The 14,102-nt window shown below is 41.6% G+C and overlaps 1 protein-coding gene across 2 annotated transcripts in view; it reads right to left on the bottom strand.

Moving 5' to 3' along the window:
* Positions 1–14,102, bottom strand: part of TAF12 (TATA-box binding protein associated factor 12) — a 33,136-nt gene that overhangs the window by 1,912 nt on the left and 17,122 nt on the right. For both annotated transcript variants that reach the window (XM_025447502.3, XM_025447501.3), the window contains 3 exons: positions 13,136–13,213; positions 5,687–5,801; positions 59–147 (listed from right to left, as the gene is read on the bottom strand). In XM_025447502.3, coding sequence (XP_025303287.1) covers positions 59–147; positions 5,687–5,801; positions 13,136–13,213 — 282 coding nt within the window. The remainder of the gene's footprint in view (positions 1–58; positions 148–5,686; positions 5,802–13,135; positions 13,214–14,102) is intronic.

The following is a 14,102-nucleotide window of genomic DNA, read 5'->3' as shown; positions in this document are numbered from 1 at the left end:
CAGAGACACAGCTCAAGGGATCAGCTGGGGCTGCCCTGCGGTTCTGACAACTCCTCACCTGTTTGTGGGCCTCTGTGGTGCAAGCCTTTTTGTAGGGTCGGATTTCTTCAGAGCCAAATCCTGGGATCCACATGTTCCACTGGCGTTCTGCAAGGAAGAGGCCAGCACAGAGATGAGAGACCAGGGAAGACAGTATCCAGGTGCAGTGTGACCCTCAGACAAGGGTCAGGGAGGACTAATATGAGTGACCAACTACAGTAATTAACAGTAGCCCTGCAGACGGGTTCTGTGGAATACAAATGGGTGAATCACATGTGGTGCCTCCAAGGTTTTAAATGACATCATTCGACCTTCTTGCAAAGTCAAAGGAATAGTCTAGGCTCTAAGCGCTGGGCCCTATGGTTTCCATGCAGCTCCACAAAAGAGGAAAGTCCTTTGTTCCTCTTTTTTTTTTTTTTTTTTTAAAGTAGGCTCCACGCCCAACGTGGGGCTTGAACTCATGACACCAAGATCAAGAGTCACATACTCTACCTGAATCAGCCAGACTCCCCTTCAGTTGCCTTACTCCTATGTTCAAAGTCAATTCTCTCAAACCCAAAGGAAGATGAGGAGCAGAAAGGCATTCCTAGCATTCGGGATTTAAGAGCTGAGTCCCAACTTTGCTGTTTCACTGTGGAGCTGGATGGTGCCAGGTCTCAGTTTCTCAGTTTCTTTATCTTTTACATGGTAGTAACAACTGTAATAACAGCCTCACAGGAGGGTTGAGGGCATTCAAGGGCATAAGGCAATCTCAGAGCCTGGGATATATTCACGGAGATATGGATATAGACATAGGTATGTCCATGCCACAGCCCTGTGTCCTGGTGCCACTGGATATGATCATCCTTGTCAGAGTGCCACCAGAAGTCCCAAGAGGGCAGAGATTTTTATTTACTTGACTATGTCAGTAATTGGCATAGCTACTAAGTGTGCTGCACTTTAAGTATACCCAATATAAAAATTAGACTTATGCAAGATTATTTAGGGATTAAGTCTACTTTATCATACTCCCCAAAAGCACTGAAAAATTTGCTTTGCAAATCTGTTTTGCCCCAGGCACAGCACTTACTTAAATCGAATTGAATATTAGTGGTTTTACGGTAATACTTTGTGTCTAATGTACAGTAACTATTGGGTGAATGAGTGATTCATGTTTGGTTCTAGAATAATTTTACATACAGCTCTCCTCAAATATTTCTTGAAAATAAAAATGTCTGAAGCTTTCTGCTAATATCATCTGTTGTCAGTACTTGAAAGTGACACTGAAAGGGGTGCCTGGGTGGTTCAGTCAGTTAATCGTCTGCCTTCAACTCAGGTCATGATCACAGGGTTGACCTCCCAATTGGGTTCCCTGCTAGACAGGGAGCACGCTTCTCCCTTTCCCTCTGCCACTTCCCCTGCTTGTGTGTGCACTCTCTCTCTAATAAAGAAAAAAAAAAGACAGTGACACTGAGATATTCTTTGAGAATTAAATTACAATCAACACTCAGTGGGTCAGGATATGGATCTGCAAAGTCTCTTTAAAGGAAGAGAGTAGAAGGGTGCCTGGCTGGCTAAGTTGGTGGAGCATGTGACTCCATCTCAGGGTTGTGAGTCTGAGCTCCACATTGGGTATAGAGATTCCATAAAAATATAAAATCTTGGGGATCCCTGGGTGGCGCAGTGGTTTGGCGCCTGCCTTTGGCCCAGGGTGCGATCTTGGAGACCCAGGATTGAATCCCACATGGGGCTCCCGGTGCATGGAGCCTGCTTCTCCCTCTGCCTGTGTCTCTGCCTCTCTCTCTCTCTCTGTGTGACTATCATAAAAAATAATAATAATAATTAAAAAAATATATAAAATCTTAGGGGAACCTGAATGTCACAGTCGGTTGAGTGACTGACTCTTGGTTTTAGCTCAGGTCATGATCTTGAGGTCGTGGGACTGAGCCCCACTTTGGGTTCTACACTCAGTGCTTAAGACTTTTTCTCCCATAAATAAATCCAGGTGCCTGGGTAGCTCAGGTGGTTAGGCATCCAATTCCTGGTTTCAGCTCAGGTCATGATCTCAGGGTTGTGGAATCAAGTCTGCATCCAGCTCCTCACTCAGTGCAAGTCTGCTTGAGATTCTCTTTCCTTCTTCCTCTCCCCATTCATTCTCTCTCCAAAATAAATAAAATATTTTTTAAAAAATTAAAATAAGGGGATCCCTGGGTGGCTCAGCGGTTTAGTGCCTGCCTTTGGCCCAGCGTGTGATCCTGGAGTCCTGGGATTGAGTCCCACATTGGGTTTCCTGCATGGAGCCTGCTCCTCCCTCTGCCTGTGTCTCTGCCTCTCTTTCTCTCTGTCTCTCTCATGAATAAATAAAATCTTTAAAAAAATTTAAATATATATATATAAATCTTTAAAAAAAAAAAGATAAATCAAAAACATTTAAATCTTAAAAAAATAAAAAAGTAGCTACCAGGCAAGAATGTACACACATTATGTGTGTGTGGCAAAATATTTAAATATGTATGCATTTATATTTTATGTAATATTAATGTAATAGCAATAACAATCATTTAGTGATTAAAAGGTATAGTAAAATGTGTGGCATATAGCAGCATTATACAAAGCATTCTATGTACATTATGTCATTGAACTTCTAAACTTCTTAAGACTGTACATCAGAAGGGAATATTAGTTAGTTACACAAGCATAGGAAATCCGGTTAGAAGCAAACCCGGTTGTACCCATCCCAGTCTGTTACGAGAGAGGTGGTGTCCAGAATTTACAGCCCCACCGGCAAGCCTATCTTTGTTGGGGGGGGGGGGGTGTTCAGCAGATCTAGGTGGTTCCCTAATTCCCCACATTACAATCCCATGCCCCACTAAGCAATCTTCTGATTATGATTCAGTCTCTATTAGGCCTGCTACAGAAGCTCCTCTGGCCATGCAGATTTGTGAGTATTCTTGTCACTGTGGTAAGTACTTCTCATCCTTAAAGAACAAACAACATTCCAATTTTATTTTCAATAATTAAAATACAAAAAATTTTAAAAATAGGAATGCTAAACTCTCAAAGTAATATAATCTGTTGTATGTGGGATTTTTATGGCAAAATATACATAAAATTTACCATTTTAACCATTTTCAAGTATACAGTTTAGTGGCATTCTGCATATTCACATTGTTGTGCAACCATTACTACCACTATCCACCTCCAAAGTGCTTTCATCATCTTAAACTGAAACTCTGTACACATTAAATAAGCCCCCATTTCCCCTCCTGCAACCCGTTGTTGCCACCATTCTACTTTCTGTCTCTGTCAATTTGCATTGTGATGGTTTTAAAACATGTCTGCCTGCAAATTCCTTTACGTGCCTCCCATCATGAAGTGGAGCTTGTGTTCCCTCCCCTTGAATCTGGACAAATCTTTTTGATAGCCTCAAAGAACAGAATTCAGGGGTCACCTGATCTCAGGGTTGTGAGATCGAGCCCTGAATCACTGGAGAGTCTGCTTCTCTCCTTCTTCCTCTGCCCCTCCCCCTGGTTCTGTGCCCCCTCCCAATCAACCAATCAATCAATCTATCTATCTTTAGGGGTAAAAAAAGAATGGAATTCAGTAGGAATGATGCTGTGTGACTTCAGATACTGGGTTAGTAAAGGCTGTGTAATTTCTGTCAGGTGGTTATGGGACATTCATCTTGGGAGCCTTTGGCTACTAGGTAAGAAGTCCAGGTCTCCTCAGACTGCACAGTCAAGAGACTACAAAGAGAGGGAGACCTTTGGAGTCCCAAGTTTGTTGTTGTTGTTTTATGGGTTTACTTATTTTAGAGAGAGAGAGAGAGCAAGAGAAAAGGAGCGAGCATGAGTGAGAGAGAATCCCAAGTGGACTCCTCATTGAGCCTGACTTGGGGCTTGATCTCACAACCATGAGATCATAACCTTAGCAGGAACAAAGAATCAGATGCTTAACATACTGCACCACCCAGGTGCCCCCGGTGTCCCAGATTTTTGAGAGTTTCTAGCACCGGTATCAGACTTGGACATGATGAAACTGTTATGGGTTGAACTGTGTCCTTCAAAAAAACATGTTTAAGTCCTAACCCCCAGTACCTTAGAATATACTGGAAATAAGGTTATTGCAGATACAATTAATTAAGACAAAGTTGTACGGGTGTAGGGTGGGCCCTTAATCCAGTATGGCTGGCATCCTACAAGAGGAGAAGAGACAGTGAGAGGGACACACACAGGGGAGAAGGCCATAGATGGAGTGATGCAGCTATACACAGAGAATGCCAAGGACTGCTAGCCACCTCCAGCAGCTAGGAAAAGGAAGGATTCTTTGTAGAAGCATTGGACAAATCATGGTTCTGCTGATAACTCGATTTTAGATTTTTGGCCTCTAGAAATGTGAGAGAATACTTTTTTTTAAGATGTTATTTAATTATTCATGAAAGACACACAGAAAGAGAGGAAGAGGCACAGGCAGAGGGAGAAGCAGGCTCCATGCAGGAAGCCTGACGTGGGACTGGATCCCAGGACTACAGAATCACACCCTAAGCCAAAGGCAGATGTCCAACGGCTGAGCCACCCAGACGTCCCTACATTTTGTTGTTTGAAGATACCTAGTTTGTGGCACTTTGTTACAGCAGCCCTAGGAGACTAATACATCTTCTTTCAAGACAATCTCAGCCCCAGCTACCACTTGTCTTTAATTATATGAGAGACCCTCAGCAAAGCCGCCTAGCTAAGCCAGTCAACCCTCAGACATATGAACAGAATAAACGATTGCTACTGTATTAAGCCACTATTACCGTTTTAAGATTGTTACCTAATAATAGATAATTGGAATGTCTGTCATCTGTTACTAATGCCTGCAGCAATGCTAACCAGAAATGTGTTATTCTACCAAGACTACCAGCTCCTCCCCAAGCCACATCTTCCTGACACTGGGAAGAAAGCCTTTCAGTAATGACTCATGAGCTGATCTATACTGAATCTCTTAATATCTTCTGCCTCATTCAGTTGACCTGATTATCTTTGGTTTTGTTTTGTTTTGTTTTTTGACCTGATTATCTTTGTACTCACAAGATTGTTCACTTTCTTTTGAGCACATTGTAATCAATGCAGAGAGGAGCTTATTCATTTCCCAAGTGGTTATGGTTATCAATGTTAGACAAGCATCTATCAGAAAAACCCAAGCTTGAATTAATTATATGTATATTATGCTTATAATTTGGGGAAGGGGAATGCATAAATAGGCTAAAAACTAGGAAAGAAATACCATTATTTAAATGGTGGAGACATAATAGCTACATTTACAAAACTCTTACTTTGTGCCAGGCCCCAAGCTGGTCACCTAAAACATAACCCATAATTTTCACTATCACTCTATAAGGATATTATGATCTCTGCTTTACAAATGAGGAAAGAGGCTCTAAGAGAAAGTAAGTAGGAAAGACAAGGTGATAACAGACAGAAAGTGGCAAACCCAATGCGTACAGGCTCATTCTCCAGACCATCGATGGATTTCTCTTCTCTGTGTAATGCTACTACTGAATGAATACATCTACCCCAGAGCCCCAAAGTCTAATCCTGACAGGAAAGTTCCTCTCACTACACTTTCCTGGTAGTCCTGAAGGAGGAAGGGTGTGGATGCCTTAGGGAGAAACAAGACCCCATACCTAGATGCAGCTGGACATCTTTCACCTCCAGGGTGCTGGACTTGCGATGCCGAGCAAGCTGGCAGGCTGCTGTCACCACACTCTCAATAAAATCATCAGCAATCTGCAGCAGCATCTGGGGAAGACAAAAGTGGGGGAGAGTAACCATGACATTGGCAGAGTAAGCTCCTGTTGCTGAGACAACTGTCTGCTTGAATCACGTATTTTGTTAGGCTTTCTATTAGAAGGCCTGGAATCAGCATTTGGGCTAAGGTGAGGATGAGGAGGAGTGAGGACAACACTAGAAACACATCAACTCATTAAGCAGGTAGACTGCAACTCACACCATTCTGAGGACTCTCATACTTTCTACCTAGAGGCTTCAACCAGCCCTCACCCTCACTCTCATGTTTTCTTCAGAATTATGTGGGAAAACAAAAGTGAATCATTATACTTCCTCACTCTTAGTTTCTAAAGTCCTTATAATAATCCTGTGGGAAAAAATGGGGCATGGATTTTATCTTCCTTCTACAGAAGGGTGCTAACTCATGGACATGCAACTGTTAAAGAGTGAAATCACGATTTGACTTCGAGGTTCCATATCCAAAACTTGGGTTCTTTCTACTTCATTATCAATTATCCTGGACTATGTGAAGAGTAAAGTCAGAATTGCGAAGCTAAAAATCTATGTGAAAAAACTGGAATTTTCATCAGTTAATACAATCCCCATGGCTTCCTCTACTGACCAAAAATAAAATTAAAACCACAGAAGACATTCCTTATTTTGCTAGGCCACTATCACATTGTCATCTTCCTATGAAATCAAATGGATGCCATCTAATGGAGAGATTCCTTCCTTCCTTTCGCTTTTTTTTTTTTTTTTTAAGTTAGCTCTATGCCCAACATGGGGCTTGAATTCACCACCCCAAGACCAAGAGTCACATGCTATACTGACCTAGTCATCCAAGTACCCCCGACGGAGAGATTTATGATTAAACATGGCAGACCAATTTCAAAAATAACCTCCTCTCTTTCCCTAAATGCACTAAAATAACAGTAAAGGAAAAAAAAAGACATATAAATCCACAAAGATAATAAGAACAGGAGAGAAAAACTTAAGAGATCCCAATAAACTTTTTAAAAAAATTTATTCATGAGAGACACACAGAGAGGCAGAGACATAGGCAGAGGGAGAAGCAGGCTCCCTGCAGGGAGCCCAATGTGGGACTCAATCCTGGGACTCCGGGATCATACCCTGAGCCAAAGGCAGACCTCAACCACTGAGCCATCCAGGCACCTGATCCCAATAAACTTTCAAAGTAAATTTTTGCCAAAGAGGTAACAGGAAAATTGGGATCTGACTTAGCACACAGAAGGTACAACATAAGTGCCCATAGAGGGGACCCCAGTGAGAATTGAACTGATTTGCCCCCTGACATCCCTAAAAGATCCAGGATCTGGAAATGTCATCTATCAAGGAAAATTGGGCTGAGGCATGGAACTAAAAACTGGGAAATTATAGGTCTATATACAGACTGGACCCCATGCCCCCATTCTCCAAAAACAAACAAGTTACTCCTCCCCACACACATCTGACCTAGAACACAGGTTTATTCTCTAGAGAACTGAATAGGCATGGCTCTGGATTAGAACAACCAGACACAGCAGAGGTAGGGGACAGACACAGCCTTTCTCTCTTGTCTTGCTCCCAGAATATCAGAAGCTAGAGATAAACCCTCCAGATAGGAGCCTAGAGGACTTTTCTCTGGAGATGCTAAATGACTCCAGAGAAAAGACTTACAGATACCAACATGTAGAGAATCAGTTTTTTAGTGGCTTAGTCATTAAAAACAGATAGTCAAGAATACCAAACATGTGAAGAAAATCTCCAACACTAAAAAGAAAATAAACCAAAGGAGAAAAAAACGGACACAGAGGACACTAAGATAATACAGGGAAAAGAAGAAAATGTCAAAAAATCTAATTCCTCAGAGAGAAGGGTAAGAGAAGATATTACAATCATAAAATAAGAACAAAGTGGCTTGGGGATAAAAAAGATCAATTAGGGGCACCTGGCTGGGTCAGTCAATACAGCGTGCAACTCTTGATCTTGGGGTTGTGAGTTCAAGACCCATTTTGGGTGTAGAGATTACTTATAAAACAGAATCTTAAAAAAAAAAAAAAAAAAAAGACCAATTAGTCAATAAGAAAACCTCATGGGAATTAAAATTTTTATGTCAAAAAACCCCCAGACATCTGGGTGGCTCAACAGTTGAGCATCTGCCTTCGGCTCAGAGCGTGATCCTGGCACGGGGATAGAGTCCTGCACGGAGCTCCCTGAGAGGAGCCTACTTCTCCCTCTGTCTCTGCCTCTCTCTCTGTCTCTCGTGAATAAATAAAATCTTTCCCAAAAACCCCACAAACAAACCCCCCCAAAACAAAAAAACTTAAAAAGGTTTAACAGATAAACTAAGGGAAATCTTCCTATCAAGTAGAACTCAGAATTTTAAAGAAATGAAAAATAAGAGAGCAAAGACAAAAAAATCCCTGAGAATTAATGCCGAAGATTCAATATACAACCGTTACTACGGAAGAAAGAGATGGGGCGCCTGGGTGGCTCAGTCAGTTAAGCATCCTACTCTTGGATTCAGCTCAGGTCTTGATTTCATGGCTCAGGAGATCAAGCTCTGCCTCAAGCTCCATGCTCAATGGGAGTCTGCTTAGATATTCTCTCCCTCACTCTCTCTCTCTCAAATAAGTAAATAAATCTTAAAAAAAAAAAAAAAAGAATGAAAGAGCAAAAGCAGAGAAGAAATTATCAAAAAACTAATGTAAGAAAATAGAAATCTCACACACTACTGGTGGGAATCTAAAAGGATGCAGCATTTTTGAGAAACAGTTTATAAAAACATAGTTATCACGTGACTCCACGATTCCACTCTGCAGTATATTACCAAGAAAAATGAAAACGTATTTCTACACAAACGCCTATATATTAATATAGAAAAAAAAAAAGAAAAAACAAAAATTTGTTTAAAACCTGCACATGAGGGACACCTGGGTGGCTCAGCGTTTGAGCGTCTGCCTTTGGCTCAGGGTGTGATCCCAGAGTCCCAGGATTGAGTCCCACATTGGGCTCCCTGCATGGAGCCTGCTTCTCCTTCTGCCTGTGTCTCTGCTTCTCTCTATATATGTCTCTCATGAATAAAAAAAAAATTTTTTTTTAAAGATTTTATTTATTTATTCATAGAGACAGAGAGAGAGAGAGGCAGAGACACAGGCAGGAGAAGCAGGCTCCATGCAGGGAGCCTGACGTGGGACTCGATCCAGGGTCTCCAGGATCATGCCCTGGGCTGCAGGTGGTGCTAAACTGCTGTGCCACTGGGGCTGCCCTCTCATGAACAAATAAATAAAATCTTTAAAAAAATAAAAATAAAATCTGCACATGAATGTTTATGCAACATTATTCATAGTAACCAAAAGGTGGGCACAATCTATCAACTGATGACTGGGATAAACAAAATACATATGTCCATACAATGGAAGAGTATTGGGGCAGCCCCGGGTGGCCCAGCAGTTTAACGCCACCTTCAGCCCAGGTCATGATCCTGGAGACCCTGGATCGAGTCACATGTTGGGCTCCCTGCTTGGAGCCTGCTTCTCCCTCTGCCTGTGTCTCTGCCTCTCTCTCTCTCTCTCTCTCTCTGTGTCTCTCATGAATAAATAAATAAAATCTTTAAAAAACAAACAAAAAAAACAATGGAAGAGTATTCAGCCATAAAAAGAAATAAGGTACTCATACCTGCTACAACATGAACTTTAAAAACATTATACTAAATAAACGAAGCCAGTCACAAACACCACATATCATATGACTCCATTTATCTGAAATGTCCAGAGTAGGCCAATCTACAGAGACAGAAAGTAGATTAGCAGTTAGTTGCTTAAGGGCTGTAGGGGGGGATCCCTGGGTGGCTCAGCAGTTTAGTGCCTGCCTTTGGCCCAGGGCCCGATCCTGGAGTCCTGGGATCGAGTCTCACATTGGGCTCCCAGCATGGAGCCTGCTTCTCCCTCTGCCTGTGTCTCTGCCTGCCTCTCTCTCTCTCTCTCTCTCTCTCTCTCTGCCTATCATAAATAAATAAATAAATCTTAAAAAAAAAGGGGGGGGCTGTAGGGGTTGGGAAAAAATGGGAGTGACTGCCAACAGGTAGGTATAGGTTTTCTTAAGGAGTGAAGAAAATGTTCTAAAAATGATTGTGTTGAGAGTTGCACAATTCAGTGAAAAGACTTAGAACAACTGAACTGTAATTTCAAATGAGTGAATTTTATGGTATATGAATTATACTTCAATAAAACTGCTACCCCACCCCCACCCTCACCCCACCCCCACACATACACACAAAGAGAGCAAATATTTTCCCTCTGGTAAAAAAATGAAAATAGGGATCCCTGGGTGGCTCAGCAGTATAGCGCCTGCCTTTGGCCCAGGGCATGATCCCGGAGTCCTGGGATCAAGTCCCACATCGGGCTCCCTGCATGGAGCCTGCTTCTCCCTCTGCCTATGTCTCCCATGAATAAATAAATAAAACCTTTTTTAAAAAATGAAAATAAAAATGAAGTCATACTGTTTTTGTAACCTGTATTTCTTTTCCCTGTCACTACATATTCCTCAGCAAAGGCAAAAAAAAAAAAAAAAAAAAAAAAAAAAAAAAACCCACACACAAAAAAAGAAACTCTAAACCCCAAAATAAATAAGATCATCACATGGGTGCCTAGGTGGCTCAATTAAGCCTCTGCCTTCAGCTTGGGTCACAATCTCAGAGTCCTGGCATCAAGCCCCATGTCAGGCTCCCTGCTCAGTGGGGAGTCTACTTCTCTCTCTCCCTCTGCCCCTCGCCCTGCTTGTGCTCTAATAAATAAATAAAATCTGAAAAAAAAAAAAAATCCTGGAGATAAGGCACTCAAATTCCCAAAGTAAAAGAAGGATTCAGGAGCCCAGCACAATAAATGAAAAAAGATACATACTAAGGCTCGTATGAAATTTCAGAATAAAAAAAAGGAAGACTAAAAAAATCAGAATCAGAATAACATAAGATTTCAGGATGCCTGGATGGCTCAGGGTTGAGCGTCTGCCTGCAGCTCAGGGCGTGATCCCACGGTCCAGCGAGTGAGTACCGCATCAGGCTCCCTGTGAGGGGCCTGCTTCTCCCTCTGCCTGTGTCTCTGCCTCTATCTCTCTGTGTCTTTCATGAATAAATAAATAAATAATTAAAAAAAAAAGAATAACATAAGATTTCTTTCTTTTGGGGTGCCTGGGTGGCTCAGCAGTTAAGCACCTATCTGCCTTTGGCTCAGAGCGTGATCTGGGTCCCAGAATCGAGTCCCACATCGGGCTCTCTGCGAGAAGCCTACTCTTCTCCCTCTCCGTCTCTACTTCTCTCTCTGTGTCTCTCATGAATAAATAAACAGAATATTTTTTTTTTAAAAGTTAAAAAAAGAGGGGGATCCCTGGGTGGCGCAGCGGTTTGGTGCCTGCCTTTGGCCCAGGGCGCGATCCTGGAGACCCGGGATCGAATCCCACATCAGGCTCCCGGTGCATGGAGCCTGCTTCTCCCTCTGCCTATGTCTCTGCCTCTCTCTCTTTCTCTCTCTGTGACTATCATAAATAAATAAAAATTTAAAAAAAAAAAAAAAAAAAAAAAAAAAAAGTTAAAAAAAGATTTCTTTTTTTAAGCAGGCTCCTTGCTGAACTCATGACCCTAAGGTCAAGAGTTACATGCTCTATGGAGTGAGTCAGCCAGGCGCCCTGCATGATCTCTTAATAGATTTTTGAAAACAATGGAGTTTATGCCTTCATGATTGAAAGGAAAAAAATACTTTCATAATCTAATTCTAAATCCATTCAAGTTAAAAATTAAGTGTGAGGTAAGAATGTAGATATTTTCAAACATTTGCCTCTCATCCATCCTTTTGTAGGCAGTAACAACAACAACAACAAAAAAGTGCTCTAACAAAAAAAGGGAGTAAAGAAGAGGATGTGGGATCTAGGAAATAAGAGAGCCAAAGAGAAAAAAAAAATAGCAAAAGGAAGACGCAGGAGGGGTTTGTTCAAGTGGCCTAAAATTAATCAGACCAGAACATTGGAGGTTTCTGAGAGTGAAATCTAAGGGAGGGGAGGACCCAAATCTGTGATTATTTTTCCATTTGGAAAACAATGTTGATAGGTGTATACTGGTGTATACTGGAGCTGATAGCAAAGGAGAACAAAAATGGCACAAACTAAATAAAAATAAGTCAATCAAGGGGGTGGCCTGACTAGTTCAGTCTGTATAGTGTGCGACTCTTGATCTCAGGGTTGTAAGTTTGAGCCCCATATTGGGTACAGAGATTACTTAAAAAAATAAAATATGGGACTCCTGGGTGGTTCAGTTGGTTAAGAGTCTGCCTTTGGCTCAGGTCACGATCCCAGGGTCCTGGGCTCAAGCCCTGCATCGGGCTTCCTGCTTGGCGAGGAATCTGCTTCTCTCTCTCTCTCTCTCTCTCCCTCATGCGTTCTCTCACTCTTTTTTTTTCTCTCTCTCAAATAAATAAAAATCTTTATTTTTTTAAAAGATTTTATTTATTTATTCATGAGACACAGAGAGAGAGAGAGAGAGAGAAAGGCAGAGACACAGGCAGAGGGAGAAGTATGCAAGGAGCCCGATGTGGGACTCGATCCCAGGTCTCCAGGATCACACCCCAGGCCGCAGGCGGCGCTAAACCACTGCGCCACTGGGGCTGCCCTAAATAAAAATCTTTAATAAAAAATTTAAAAATAAAAAAATAATATCTTTAAATTTTAAAAAGTCAATTATCAACTTTTATATGTAGTACAAAGCAGGACTTGGTTCAGTGGTGAACAATATGTACTTGGTCAGAATAATTTAAATACTGATTTCTGAGTTATCCAAAAGCTGAGATCAAACTATATTGGAAAAATGAGGGAAAGGAAAGCATGGATGGACATGTGCGAGTGGCTTAACAAAATTCTCATCTACCAGAAGTCAGTAGACAGAAATCAAAGAGTATCTGTTTCAGCGTATTACTTAGAAATATGGAGGAATATTATAGAAACAACCAAAATTGTTGAAAGTGAATGCCTATGAGCAGCAAACTAAATCCTTTTTGCCAAGCAAAAGTAGCGGCAGCTGCTAGGTATAAAGTGCTAGGCATTCTCCTAGATGACTGCTTTACAGTGATTCCATGGGACTCTCAGGATAACCCTATCGGTAAATAGTACCATACTCCACCAACACAAAAGTAAATAGAGTCTCAGAAAGCTTAAGTGACTTGTCCACGGCTACAAAGTTGGGAAGCGGCAGATCCAAGATCCAAATTCAGATCTGTCTGCCTGTAAAGTGTGTGCTCTTAATCACTGTCCTGTTTTGGCTCTCAGGGACATGGACTATGGGGTGTCCAACCCCACCTTACCTCCTCCACATCTTCATCCAATTGCTCATTAGGATCCACTTCTCTTACTAAGTCTTGTAATTTCTTCTTGGTCAATACCTACAGTTAATTGGGAGAAGATTGTTCAGCCAAGTATTAAGGAAACAGAACACCGTGTTACCCTCTAACGAAGAAATGCTGTCTATGTATTGGGTTTAGTTTCTACTTTCCAGAAGTTAACAGTGTGGCTGACCCAGTAGAATGCTATAAGACTATACTCTCATGACAGAAGTAGCCCAGGGAAAGGCTGAAAGAGCAGTGTGCAAGAGAGGCCAACATCTGTCAGTTTATTTCTGCCTCTTTTGCTCACTGTGCCTTACCTTCTATTTGCAATTTTCTGACCACAACTTGTACCGTGCCTCTGTTGCCTTTGGACATGCTCTTCCATCCTTCCTCCTATCTGCTCAGTCCATGGTGCCTTCTTTCTGCTTTTCCTAGCCCACCCAGGTAAAAGGAATCACTCCTTGGCCTCCACTGTATCCAGTGCACCCTTCTGTCACTGCCTATATTTATAAGCTTGCCTGTTTCTGACTCAATAGGCTGAAAGCTCCCTGAGGGCAGGGAACATTTGTTCATCTCTGTCTAATATTTGTGTGTGTACAACTATGATCTCTCTTTCATAAAGGAAATGTCATGTCACATACACTTGCCATTAAACAATATACGTCAAAATGCTAATCATAGTTATTTTGGCTTGGCAGTAGAATTATGGGCTCTTTATTCTTCTGTATAAGTTTCTGTGATAAGCATGTATTATCTTGAAAATAAAGAACAAAATTTTTAGATGAATATTTGTTAATTATGTGTCAGATTTATCCATTCTAGTATTACCCCTTAGTGCAAGTCTTCATTCTATGTTTTGATTTACTGTGAAAGTTTTAGACTTTGTCTTCTCTCAGTCTGCCATGGTTCCTACGTTTCTTGTCCACATACTGCCAAGTTAGTCCTC

The sequence above is a fragment of the Canis lupus genome, chromosome 2, assembly GCF_003254725.2.
Source record: "Canis lupus dingo isolate Sandy chromosome 2, ASM325472v2, whole genome shotgun sequence".
Classification (NCBI taxonomy): Eukaryota; Metazoa; Chordata; class Mammalia; order Carnivora; family Canidae; genus Canis; species Canis lupus.
Note: the sequence above shows the minus strand (reverse complement) of the source record. Positions and strands in the feature narration are given on the sequence as shown.